General features: G+C 38.0%; 1 protein-coding gene across 2 annotated transcripts in view; it reads left to right on the top strand.

The window, feature by feature from the left end:
- Positions 1-14,390, top strand: part of LOC131154425 (DNA repair protein RAD16-like) — a 64,868-nt gene that overhangs the window by 36,755 nt on the left and 13,723 nt on the right. For both annotated transcript variants that reach the window (XM_058107191.1, XM_058107192.1), the window contains one exon: positions 7,321-7,390. In XM_058107191.1, the coding sequence (XP_057963174.1) occupies positions 7,321-7,390 (70 nt within the window). The remainder of the gene's footprint in view (positions 1-7,320; positions 7,391-14,390) is intronic.

Here is a 14,390-nt window from a genome sequence, read left to right as displayed (position 1 = left end):
CAAGAATGTAATATATATCCACAATTGATTTGCCCAGACCCACCGCAACAAAATGTAGTAGCAGAAAAAAAAGAATTAGAATCTTGCAAAAATAGGTATGCTAAATGCCAAGAACGTGCCACCACGTTTTTGGGTTGAGAGCATGAAGATAGCAGTGCATGTGATTAATAGACTACCTCAAGCAAAGTGGGCTCACTTCATCATATGAGAAGTTGTGGAACATCAAACCCACGGTGAGTCATTTTCGAGTATTTGGCTGTGCATGCTATGTATTTGTGTCTAATCATTTACGGAGCAAGTTTGACAAGAAGGGAATAAGCTACATATTTGTGGGCTAGGACAATTAAAGGAAAGGATGGAGATGTTGTGATCCCATAACAGGTTGTTGTTGTGTCTTTATGAATGTAGTGTTTGATGAGACATCATCATGATGGTCTTCATAGGCAATATTGCTCCTAGATGGCAACAAAATCAAAGAAAATTTGCAAGACAAAATGGAGAAGCAAACTCAATTGACAATTTTCAGCACCATGAGAGAGTTAAGGAAGGTAGACCCTTAGAAGATCAAACAAGAGAAAAGTCTAGAACTAAGCCCTTGGAAAAATCTAAGAGTCTGTGGCAGATAGGAATTTACCCCAAGGCTACAGAAGAAGATAGACTGAGTAAATTAGATGAGCTAGAAGAAGTAGCTCCTCAACCTCAACTTCGCGCTAGTTAATTAGAGAACAAAAGGCAAATCCTAGAAATGCTATTATAGCAACTGAAGAAGATAAAGCATAGGAGCGCATTAATACGTAAAACCAAGTTGTAGACCTATTTAATAAAAAGACTTAGCAATGTCAAGTTCAGAAGTTATAGAAAACAACTTGGTAGGACTTCTAGAATGACATTGAGAGAGTGTAGTCATGGAGGGGAGTGTTCAGAGAGCACCGACTCTCTCTCTCTAGATGCTTCTAGAAATTTCTCTCTCTCTCTCTCTCTCTCTCTCTCTCTCTCTCTCTCTCTCTCTCTCTCAATCTTTAGAATGTTCTTCCCTCTTTTTCTGGGAAATTTCTCCTTCCTTTAGAAAATTCTTTGCCCCTCTCCAAAACTTTCCTATCCAGAATTCTCTTTACTCCTCTTTAGAAGCACTCGCTGGAAGCTACCTAGAAATTTCTAGTTGGTTGGCACCAAGCACCTATACAAGGAGTTCAAGGCTCCAACGTTGGATAAGCACAAGGAAATTGTGTGTGCTATGTGGGCAAGAAAGAAGTGTGAGTGTGTGCAAAGTGCCAATAGAAAGTGAGTGATGGGTGTTGGGCACCAATCCAAGTGTGGGTGTAAGATTTATGTGATTGTTGGGCACATTGTAAGTGTGAGATATACTTGGAATGTATGGGAGTATTTTGTTATAACTTGTAAGTCCAAGTGTAAAGGTGTCTGTTGTTTGATGTGAGTGTCTCGTTGTCCAAGTGTAAGGTGATAGGCATCTATTTTATTTCCTCAAGTCAATTAGAGCTAGGGAAGGGGAGCTTAGGCGCAACAATAAGGTTGTCGCCGTGTGACCAGGAGGTCACAAGTTCGAGGTGTGGAAATAGCCTCTTGCAAAAATGCAAGGTAAGGTTGTGTACTATAGACCCATAGTGGTCCACCCCCTCCTCGGGCCTCGCATACGCGGGAGCTTTGTGTAGTGAGTTGAAGTCAATAAGAGCTAGTCTTTTATTGTGGTCCACACCTCCAATTCCAAACACAACATGCAATCTTCTTTTCTTAATGTGTATACCTTGTAGAGAGGACATTGACTTTCAAACTCTAGAATGTTTTTCCTTTTCTCATTCCAGGAAATTTCTTTTTTTAGAAGTTTCTCCCTCTTTTTATTTTCCTCTAGAAAGTTCTATTTTTTTTTTTTCTCTAGAAATTCCCTCTCTCTATAATTCTCTCTTCATTTTTGGAAATTGAAGGCATCTTCCTAGAGGAACTCTCACAGAATATAAGGAGCTCAAGGCTCCATTGTTGTAGTGAGCACGAAAGATGGGTGTGTGTGTCAAGAATGCGAGAGAATGTGGGTGGTGGGTGTTGGGCATCAATGCAAGTGTGGGGATGAGATTTGTGTGAGAGGGTTTGGATACGTTGTAATTGTGGTATTCGATTGAGTATAAGTAAGTGTTTACAGTTGGGTGGGAGTGGGAAGAATGGAGAGCTAAAAAAGTTCTAAACTCTTAGTTCTCTTGGAATGGTTTTCTCTCATGCTATTTTTTTCTATATCGCTCATCTCACTTCTGCTCGTTACTATGGTGCCATCAATTATTGATGGTGGGGATTCACTCAATCCAGATCAATGGGAAGTCCTTCGATATGACATTGGATAAAGTAGGCAAGGTTGGAGCTCTTTTTGTTCTTGAGGAGAAACATAAATGCAATCAGTGGATACGACTTTCTTTAGCTGCAGCAACATGGGTTTCACAGGGGTTCTTGTCTATTGTTGATAGGTTTAGCAAAGGCTTTTGAAGCTTCAGGATGGGCTATGTTGATTATTGGATGGGGATTCATGCGACCAGGGTAGGGAAATTTTGGAATTAAGGTATGGATGGAGAGGTAAAAGGTATTCCATTTTTGTTCCTGAAGGACCGAATGTGATGGTTGGTCTCGATTTGGGGATGAATTCGTTGATTTGGTGAGTTCTTTTTCATCGGGCTCTATTGGAGTAGATAGCAAAAAGATCTATGGGAATCTATCCTATAGTGAGGTAGTTTCAAGAAGCGTAGGTGCTGCTTTCTAAGGGTGTGTACAAGGTGTCTGCATTTAATGTGAAGATAAAATGCAAGAGGAGTTCCTTCTGCCTGCTATGCACGAGAAATCAACAGTGCTAGGGGCAAAGGTTCTGGTTGAGTAGTTGAGAGCAGAGGCAGCTAGGGTTCCCTACATGGGTGATAGCATGATGAAGATCGAATGGGCTGGGCTTGGGTCTTTTTCGATTAATATTGATTTGAGCCGGTTGTTTGAAAATAATAAAAGCCTATTAAAATCTTTGTTGGGCTTGTTGGTTAAGGAGGCCCAATAGCAGTCTTATGACTCTTTATTGGGCTTGGTTAGTGAGAAAGAAAATAAACAGGGTAATACACGGATGGGCCATATGAATGGGTAGGGCCAAAAGCCTTTGTAGATCCCCAATCTTGATGAAGCCCTTTTGTTAAAGACCTATGAGGCTATAGGAGATCAGTGTCTTTCTTCAAAGCAGAAGTAGGATGAATTGCACTCATCTTTAAGCGATATACATGGGTTTTGATCGGTTTAGAGTTATGCTCCTTTTCGAAAAATATCCTAGTTATCATGAGGAGAGATGCTCTGATATCAATAAAGAGAAGGAGATGGAAGCAGAAAGAAAAAATCTACTAATATTCTAGAGGATAATGCTTCTCCTCTTCAAGAGAAGAACAATAATGAGTGGGTTTCCAGGGTTGAAAGTAGGGGTTCTGCTTCTAAGAATATTAATTCTTGTCAAGTTGAAATCCAGGACTTTATTTTGGCTTGGTTGGAAATCCAGTTGGTAAGGGGGCCAATTCGAATAATTCGAGGAGTTGAATGGTTTATGCTCGCCAAAAGGAAGTGCAAATGGGTTTTGAAGGGAGGAAAAGAAAACACAAAAAGTTATCAAGAAAGATTCCAAAGGTATTTTAATTTTGTTTTGTTTTTTATTTTTTATATTATCTTTTTCTATTTATTTTGTTTTTCCCTTTTCCTTTTGAGGATTTAGTATCCTTGCTATCATTGTGCATTCTCTTTCCTAATACATCCTCTTTAATTATAAAAAAAGAAGTTTGGGTTTGAGTGTCTTGAAGTGAGTTCAAGTGTAATGTGCTTGGCACCTAATTTTTTCCCATTAATTAATAAGAGTGAATCTTTTTATTGGGGTCCACCACCTCCAATTCCTTGGTATTAGAATCGGCAATGAGTGACTGTTGTAGAAGATCGTGGTATGAGGAAATTTCTCTAGTAGTGTAGTCTGGGACTGCAAGGTCATTTGGTTTGGGACCAGAGTACTTGGTTAAGTGCGGGGCATCACCAAGTAAAGATGGAAGATATTGCTACCTCGATAAGCAACATAAAGAATCTTAACCACAACAAATATAAAAATTGGAGTATCTGCATTCAATTTTACATGCTTAGATAAGACTTGTGAGAGGCCATTGTTGGTAGTTAGACTACGCCACCAACTGATGTTGAAGAATTGAAGAAAGGAACGTGAGAGTCAGCAAAGCATTGTGTGTGCTAACAGTAATGGTAGAAGATGAGTTATTACAAAACATCAAGGATGTGAGAACACCCAAGGATGTGTGGGACACCCTAGCAGTTTTTTCGCCAAAACAATTGATGCAAAGCTCCAATGGTTAGAAAATGAGCTTTTGTTAATCTCATAGCAAAACATGAGGGGAAGTCTATATTTACAAAATTTAAATCTATTTGGTGAAGAAATTTCAAAATTAGATCCAAAATAAAATTTCGGAGACAAGAATAAGAAGAATTATTATTCCTATCCTTAGGTTGGAATATAATGTCTCAAAATGTGGATGGGCCAAAGAACCAACTCTAATAGAGTTGAAAAATATATTAGCGAATTGAGAGGCTTTGGACAAAAAAATGTCTAGTCACTATAAAGGATGATGAAAAGGTTCTCTTTAATAAGAGAAGCTTTAAAGGAAAGGATAAAGTAGCTGCAAGATCACATTTTGAAGTCAAATGAAGAAGGAAGCGAGAAGACAGGCAAAAAGGGTGAGACACATTGGGAGCTACTGTGACAAAGAAGAAAATGAAGATAAGAAATATTAGTTGCAAAACAACAAATGCCATAATTACTGCATAAGGACACTTTGCTCAGGATTGTTGGTATAGACGCAGAAGGGAATGCTGCAACATTGATCCTGAGTAAGAATGCCAACAAAGAAGAATGGGACCTTGAAGCATCCTTTGCAGCAATAGAGGACAAGTCTTCTTGTGTCAGCGGACAGAAGAAAGAATCACAACTTATAACAGTAAGTGATAAACTAATTAATTATAATGGTGATTGGATAGTAGATTATGGATGTTCCAATCACACTAGAAACAAGGAGAAATTATAAAGTATTTCCTAATACAAAGGGTGGGGAGGGGGAGTAGTGGTAACCACCAACAACTCTAAACTGTGAATAACTCTTGATGTTCTTGGAACGGAGAAAAATTTGCTACTGGTATCATAGCTCACTGCTTCAAGGAATTGCAAGATCTTTGGCCTGAATGATGTCAGGGTTTGCAAGACTTTTGAGCATGTGAGTTGAGCATGAAGGGACAAAGATTGGAATCTATCTACATAATGTCAGCTCAAGAAGCATACCTAAATAAGACAAAAATAAAGGGATTTCTGATTTGTGGCACGCAAGACTTAGATATGTAGTTATCACAAGCTAAATATAATGATGAAGAAGTCAATGCTCACATGCCTCCTCTAGGTATATGTTATGAGAAGATATTGCGTGCTCTAGATGCCAATGTGTGAAATCACGCTAGTTAGCACACAAGGATACAAAGTTTAGAGCTAAGAATCCTCTTGAACTAATTCATCAGATGTAGTTTGGAAAGTAAAACAACTCTCCATCAACGGATTTCAATACATGATAACTTTCACAAATCACTTCTCTAGGTATTATTGGGTTGACTTTATGAAAGAAAAATCAAAGAATTAAACAAATTTAAAGAATTCATGAAGATGGTGGAAAAGAATTAGGCTGGAAAATGCAATGTCTCCACATAGATAATGGAGGAGAATATACATGGGAAGAGTTCTTAGACTATCTGCAAGAATGTAGTTTACATTGACAATTGACTTGTCTAGACACACTGCAACAAGTTGTTATAGCTGAAAGAAAGAATTAGCATCTTGCAGAAATATATAGAAGTATGCTACATTCCAAGAATGTGCCATTGCGTTTTTTGGGTTGAGTGCATGAAGATTGAAAACGTGCAACACACGTGATTAACAGGCGACCTCCAACAAAGCTAGGATTTATTTACTGTTTGAGAAATTGTGGGACATCAAACCCAAGGTGTGTCATTTTTGAGTAATTTGGCTTTATATGCTATATATTTGTGCCTGATCATGTAGCAAGTTTGACAAGAAGGCCATTGTAAATTCATGGGCTATGACAATCAAAGGAAGGGATGGAGATGTTATGCCCCCAGGAATGTAGTGCTCGATAGGCATCATCATGGTAGTCATCACAATTCACAGCAATATTGCTTCCAAATAACAAGGAAATTATGGAAAGGTTGCAAGATAAAATACAGAAGCAAATTTAGATTGACATTGACTGGCCAAGCCAAGCCAAGAGGGAGTTTAGGAAGATATAGCCCTAGAAAGTCAAGATAGAGAAGAAAGAAGAGCTAAGTCACCAGAAAGATAGAAGTCCATGATAGACAAGAATTTAGCTTAGGGTTGCAGAAGAATTTAGCTCTAGAATTTTTTGAGTTTCTATATAAGGAGCTTAAGGCTTTATTCTTATAGTGAGCAAGAAAGGTGTGTGAGCTTGTGCAAAGTGCTAAGAGAAAGTGAGTGGTGGGCGTTGTGCACCAATCCAAGTATGGGTGTAAGATTTGTGTGAGAGTGTTGGATATATTGTAATTATGGAATATAATTGAGTATAAGTAAGTGTTTGAAGTTTGGCTGTGAGTGTCTTGTTGTGAGTTCAAGTGTAAGCTGGTTGACACCTAATTTGTTTCTATAATTAGTAAGAGTTAATCTTTTGTTGTAATTCACCACCTCCAATTCCTAGTGTACCTTCTTAATGATATTAGTTTTGTACTTAGAATATACAATTAAGCTTTAGCATTTTGACTTATTTGCAAAATTCAAATCTCCAAAATCTCTAAGCTTATCCTCTGTCATCCACTCTAAGAGTCATTAGGGTTAAAAATCTGGTAATATAATGTTAGGCCACCTACAACGATAATTTGTAGTTAGCTTTCACTTTTTTTTTTTTTTTCTCTCTCCACTCAATGATTTTGCCTTTTTGTTGTTTGGGATTTTTCTTTCCATGAATTCATACATTGATGAGAATAAAATTTATTATTCTAGTTTTTGGATATTATATCACTTCTTCAATTTTGCAACCGTCTTACTAGATTAGTTTCATCTTAAAGCATAAATTCTTACTTGTATATCTTAGCTGGCATTGTTTGATAAGACATTGGCTTGTGCTTTGTAGTACCCTTGCTTGCATTGCTCTTCCTTTCTTTGTATAGCTAATTATTATGTTGGACCTCGACCAAATCCTAAATGTCTTTCAATATATTGAGCTTTGTTGTTTGCAGTTATGTCGAAGCTGGAACCGTAATGGAAAATTATTGTCACATATATCAACTAGTTACACGATTGCGACAGGTGAATTACTAGTCTTGGATACACGTTAATTGATCTCTTCATTATGAAAATATAAAATCCTTCTATGGTATTATATGACATAAATTTTGGAAAAAATTCAACTTGAAATTGCATGAGATGTTCAATTTCTTTCTTTCTTTCTTTTTGGTGTCAAGACATGATTATTTCACAAACAAATAAGTGACACGTTACCCACTTTCATGTAATTACTCCATGAGACATCATTGGTATCTTGCCACTTGTATGCTAATTTCTCTTGAGTAATTCAAAGTATCATCAAACAATAGCCAGATCATTCTTAATGTTTTTACTTTTGAGAATACTCAATCTAAAAGCCAAGTTGTTAGTTCAAGGTGTAACAATGACTAAATACCCACTAAATCCTTTTTTAAATGTGTAATTCTAAATAAATGGGGTTGGTATCTGGATGTGAAGACTAGATCTTGATGTCATAATGACTCTATTAGCAAGATAGACAACCACTTATTCTGAAAGCAGAGATTGTTAGATTGAGATGTAACAAGGGTTTAAAGTTTATTTTAATCCAATTTCTAAAATTTTTTCCTTCCAAAAACATTAATTAGGGATTTCAAATTGAGTCCAATCCTTGATGATTGTATGGGTGACACTTTTTCTCCCTTACAATGGAATTTGAATAAGTAATAAAATGTCATTAAGAATAACATTCATGTTTACTTTATGAATATATAGAGCTAAAATTTTATGAAAAATTGAGTTTGTTATGTGAAGGAGATTGCAAAGAGAGGTCCAAACATTCTAATGGGGCTAGAAAAGAGGGAGGCAAAATACATGGATGATTATGTGTTCTTAAACACCGAGGGCCCTAGGCTTCCATTTGTAGCATGTCATGAGGGAGGTGAATGGTGCAAAGGGTGAAGTTATTGTTTTTCTCTAGATTATGAAATTGACCTAGATTGAGCTTATATGTCATGCCCCTTTTTCTGGCACGTGACCGGCTGGGTGGGACTCCAACTAAAATCCAATGGAGTCACTAGGCCTAGGCAATAATTTCTTTTTACAAAACTGTAATTTGGAAACAAGTTAAAAACCAGTTAAGAGCGATTATTTGTTGAAAAACACATGTATATCATGAAGCAACTAAATACATTTTTCATTCAGTGACAAGCTCTTTACATTGGGCTGTACTTTACATACAACATTTTTCACACTCGCTATTCTACATACAAAACCACCAACCAAATACAAGCTTAGTATCCTTATTGTCTTCCTGCCAACCTATAATACATGTAAAAAATGGCAGTCCCTTGGAGAATTTAAGAAGTGGAGCTCTCCTTCAGTTTGAACCTAAAATTATCAAGGAATAGGGTGAGCAACCACCGGCTTAGTAGACATTCTTAATTCCCCCTTAGTCAAATAAGGATTTCAATACTTACACATGAGTTCTTACATGCATGCATAATCATAAGGTGCATGTACAAACTCTTTATTTAAAGCAATATGCATGAACACACTCTTTATTTAGAGCAATATGTTCATCTAAAGTTGCCATCGCATAACATCCAAATAGCATGCATTTACACATTTTCTCTCATCATGGCAGCGCTATCCCAACTAAGTGTACAGTTTATTTCAAACAAGTGCCAGATTCCAGCTTGGCCAACCACTGCTTAACGCGAAAATACCCTCCAGAGGTTTGAGGCATTTAACCCAAGGGAGACACAATCCCTACTTGCTCAAATTCCACTATATCACAGTCACAACAACACATGGTGCCAGCTATTTCACACAACATCAATTCAACATATGCATACACAAGCTTTTCCATAGCAAGTATAACAATCATCCTTACAAGATATATATCTACACATGAACATTTCCCAGCTAAACAAGATATGCAGTTATGATAACCAAAGAAAACATATATGCATCCATATAATTAGAAATAACAAGCTTAAATCTCCCTTACTAGGATTCAATTCTGTGCAAGATTCTACCCTTATTTCTTTTGAATACCCAAAATCCCTAGGTGAATAAATGAAAATTAAGAACACCTACCTTGATTTTCAGTTTCTTCAAATTTAGTTTAAGTTTCCCTTTGAATTCCTATATTTTATCCTGATTTTCTCTGAATTTCCTTGATTTTTTGCAGAGTTCTCTCTCACTCTCTCTCTCTCTCTCTCTCTCTCTCTCTCTCTCTCTCTCTCTCTCTCTCTCTCTCTCTCTCTCTATAACTAGGGTTTACAGCAAGAGTTTGTGGTTTTTTGTTTTCCGTGTTGAGGCTGTTCTGCAGGGCTGGAAGGGTCAAGATGTTAGTTACTTGCTGCCAGCTGCTTGCCAAGTGTCTTCTTCTAGGCTGGAAACATGGGAGCAGCAGCTGGTGGCAACAAGGGTCGTGCAATGCTACCATCTGTGTGCTAGGTGTTGTCTGCTGGTTTAAAGAGCAGCTAGGTGGCTGCTGCAGGTTTGTAGTGCTGCCAGGTGTCACACTTGGTTTCAGCATGCCCCATCTTGTTTTTTTCCCCCTCTTTTCCCCAAAATGTCATTTATGTTTTAGCATATCCCTCATAATTTGTTTTCTTCTAAGCCCCTCCTACCACTAATAAGTCAAATGGGATTTTCCAATATAAGTTAACACAACTAAATGAATAAGATGGTTAGTCTGAACCTGTTTATTGCAAAACAAAGAGTCATGCTAATTTATCGAAGTATTTTAAATTTATTGTGGCATAAGAGTATGGTTATCACATTTAAAGTGCACAATGTTGAACTAATTGTTAATTATCTAATGTTTGCACTCTTGCAAGAGGTCAAAATTGGCAAAGAGTGCCTCATATAGGCCACAAAGACGTGTGGCTCGGTTTTTACTAATCCTAGTCATAGGATGTTTTAGAGACCTTAGTTTGATGAGTTCAAATCAGGGTTTGCTACAAGAATCATGACTCAACCTTTTTCTAGGATGCTAAGTGTTCACTACATGTCATTTGTGATGTGTTTTTTTCTTTTCTTTTCTTTTTTTTTTTTTCTTTTCTTTTCTCTCACCTTGACCATGTGTCATGATGTTGTTGGTGCGACAATTTATCACTTTCTTATTGGTCGAGGCATGACTTGTCATGACATTGAAGTCTCTCTCTCTCTCTCTCTGTATGCCTTCTTTTATCTTCATCAATCACTTAATAAAATATTATTTGCACCCTCAATCAAATGTTACTTGCTTGTTCTACTGACTTATAATCCCGCAATCTTTGCTGGGGCTGTAACCTACCCACACATGCCCACGTTTTGCCAGACACGTGGTAGGTCTCCCTGTTAATCTTGGGTCATAGGATATTATAGAGAGATTTGGCTTGGTGGGCTTGAACCAGGCCATTAAGGGTGGCCCAACCCCCTTAAATTAACCCTTCATTAGCTAGCTCAAGTGTCATCCATCAGACGTGGCATTTCCTTATTATTTTTCATTTTAGCTACTTCTTGTTATACTGCTGGATGACTGAATTTGTCTTTCTCCCATTGGTAGAAACCTTCTACACAACCATGATCCTCCCTCATTGAACAAGAGGCTGGCTTCTAATTATTACTATAAATACTACCCTTGTCACCTCATTCAGCTGAAACTTTTTTGGCCCTCACTTCTCACCAGACTTTCTCTCTATAAATTAGAGCTTCTCGCTCTGAAACTGTAATAATCATCACATAATCATCCCGCCACTTCACATTTGAGCTCCTAAAGGTTGCCCGGTTCTCCTTGTTGGTAACCTCCACTACATTCCATTTCTTGTATGCAATATTGCCTCCCATCCACATCGGCACATCCAAGAACCTGCATTTACAAAACCAAAGATTGTTACAAGAATGACATGAATTATAGCTTCAAACACTTAAAATTATGAAAAATTAAGGTTGGATATCTACTATAACATTTTATTTGTCTATTTATGTCCAAGTTATCTGCATTGTATAAGCAATAATATCCAACTAATTTATGAATTTCATTTATATTAATTAAATATGTTTAAAATGATAATTATATTATAGTATTGCACTTTATAGACCACATGTGTCATTGATGTATTTTATTTATAATATTTTAGTTATATATCTTGCATTCATATGTTTATAAACAATTTCTAAAGTTTCATAAATTAAATCCATGCTTTACTACTAATTCATTTTTAAAATCTAAATACCTAGATGAAAATCAAACGGTGGGAGACTCATCTGATCACAAATACCTTGACAATTCTTCCCGTCTATTCCCATGTCTCTTCTTCCTTACCAGCTTCGGTTGCCAAGAGATTTGAAGGAATTCAAAGGAGGTTCCTATCGAGGAGCTTTGGGACAGAATTCAAATCCCACTTTGTCAAATAGGGCGTGGTTAAACAACCTATTTGTTTGGGAGGTTTCAGGTGAAATCCCTCCAAACTTTCAATAATGCCCTTCTTGGGGATGATTGTGGAGGTTTATGAAAGAGAAAGACCACCTTTGATGGTGAATCAATGCTTCTGTCACTCAGGCTGGTAGAGGACACATGGTGTAGGGGTATGGAAATTCATCAGGAAAGGCTAAATTGACTTCTTTCCTTTTATCTGATTTCAAGTGGGGAATGGGGACAACATTTACTTTTGGCATGATGACTCTGAGGCTCGTGTTTTGTTTCCTTCCTTCTACAACTTGGCATGTGATAAAGGAGCCCTCATCATTCATCACTCATCACCTTCAAATATCAGATCAGGGAATCTTCTGGAATATTCCCCTTTTTTAGAAACATTGCAGATTTGGAACTCCATCATCTCACTGATTTTTACAGCAATCTCTACAACTTCCGGCACCAAAACATTCCCGCTCAACTAGAATGGACCTTAGATAGAAACAGGGTCTTCACAATCAGATCCTTTTACAGGAAACTCTCGCCAGTGGAATCAAACCTCAACAACCTCCCATGGGCTCACATTTGGCAGACAGCTGCCCCTACAAAGGTTACTTTTCTTGCCTGTGAAGCAACACATGGCTTATTTTAGCCCTGGACAACTTGCAGAAAAGGGGGTCAACCATCGCCAACAGGTATTTTCTTTGCATGAGTGATGCAGGATCAGTTGAGCACATCCTCCTTTATTGCTCCTGGACCAGGAACCTTTGGAATATGGCTCTGACCTTGATTGGACAATGGTGGGCTGCTGCCAACTCTGTGGCAGGGGAGCTCTGGGCTTGCAAAGGGATTTGGGCAACCAAGGAGAAGAGAAAGGCATTGTCTCTCAACAGTCAACCCTCTTGCAATTTTCTGGTGTACTTATTAAAAAAGGAACAGGACAGCATTCAGAAATTCAAGTACATTGCTTCAGATTAGTGAAGAGCAGTTGGTTACTGCAGTTTCCAGCTGGCATAGTGGGCTTGTAGTGAATGTACTCAATGTAATTGTAGATTTCTGTGACACCCTGCAGGGTGGTTGACTGTGTGCACTCTGGGTTGGCATCCTTTGATGCCTAATTTATAAAATTCTTTCACTGATAGACAAAATAAAAATAAAAAATTGACAACGAATATTTAAATTTCCTTCCAAATTTCCACAATTTTGTAGCCTTGATATTTTTGTCAAAATCAGAACTTAAGATCTTGATCAAAAGAAATTGTAGTTGCTGGAAATTTCCTGGTGGACGACGCTGCATGTTCAGGAGTACCAAAACTCCTTGAGATCTTGCAAAACCAAGACCATAATCACCCACAGACACTGCCAATCTGCGAAGCTCTACAATCCTATTGCCAGAGAATCCCTCACATGCTGATAGAAGGCTCACCGTGCCAACTCCACAAGCCATTGTGATAGGCTTCCTACAACCTTGTTTTTGGCTTGAATCCCACTCTAAATCATATTATCAAGTTTTTTGTGAGAGGGTTTCATCCAAAGAATCTCACCTTTTAGTTCTTCATGTGCGGTGCTTTGGGAGTACTTGTATAGTACTGTTGGAGGCTGTTTGCCAGTGGTGGCTGAGTTCATTGAGCTTGAAACAGTGTAATCTGCTTTTTGTGGTTTTGTACTTCAAGCTGGTTGTTTATCTTGTTCGTCGGTGGACTCAATTATGTGTATGTTGGGATGAAGTCCGTTTAGAAGTACATTTCCTTCTTTGTTGTCACATATTACAACTGAGAAGTTGAATGGAAGTAGCCATGTGCAGTTGCCTAAGGTTATCAAGATCTATTTGACAGGCTTAGGCATGTCCGGACACTTGTTTCACTATGGATCCAAAGATGAAAAATGGAAAGAAGTATGGGTGCAGGAAGACAAATTGATTGTCTCCTTGCTGCAGAACTCAGTGGAACCTCAGAATACTAGATGTGTATGTGGATGTAAGTAAGGTAGTTTGGAACTGTCTCAAACTTCTATCTCTTGTAACTCTAACCCGCATGTACGATCTCTCTCTTTTAGTATTTTCAACTTGAACAGGGAGGCAGAAGTGCAATTTTGCATAGATGAGGTCAATTAATGAATAGCTTGTTGTGCTGGAGCCAGGAGATGCGTGAGTTGAGCTAGAGATGCGTGAGCTGCAAGCTGGAGATGTTATCCGCGACCATTAATTTTGATGAATGTAATGTCTCAAATTTAATTTATTGTAATTTATTATGATTGATTACCAGCTACCTATAAATAAAGGAGCTGTGGAGAGATGAAATACACAGACAAGAAAAGAGAGGAAGAAGAGAGTGTGAGGAAGAGAGAAAAGAGGCCTGAGAGAATGTATTTTATTTCCCGGCGGTTTAAGTGAATTGTGGTGTGCTCTGTGGACGGAGGTCGATCTTGACTGAACCACGTAAATTTCTGGTGTCTCAATTTTTCTGATTACTCACAAGGTCCTAACAAGTGGTATTAGAGCCCGGTTTGGAGCAGAAAGGCCAGATTAGAGTTTTTCACCAAAATCAGAGCTTTGTCCAGTGGCTCGAAATTGAATTTTGAGGCCACCATCACTTTCACTTTGCTGAGAAAAAGCCAATGGTGCAAATCGGAGCTTGAAAGGAGTTCGGACGGAAG

Source organism: Malania oleifera, chromosome 4 (genome assembly GCF_029873635.1).
Source record: "Malania oleifera isolate guangnan ecotype guangnan chromosome 4, ASM2987363v1, whole genome shotgun sequence".
Taxonomy (NCBI): Eukaryota; Viridiplantae; Streptophyta; class Magnoliopsida; order Santalales; family Ximeniaceae; genus Malania; species Malania oleifera.
The sequence above is the reverse complement of the archived record's forward strand: the minus strand, read 5'-3'. Positions and strand labels throughout refer to the sequence as shown.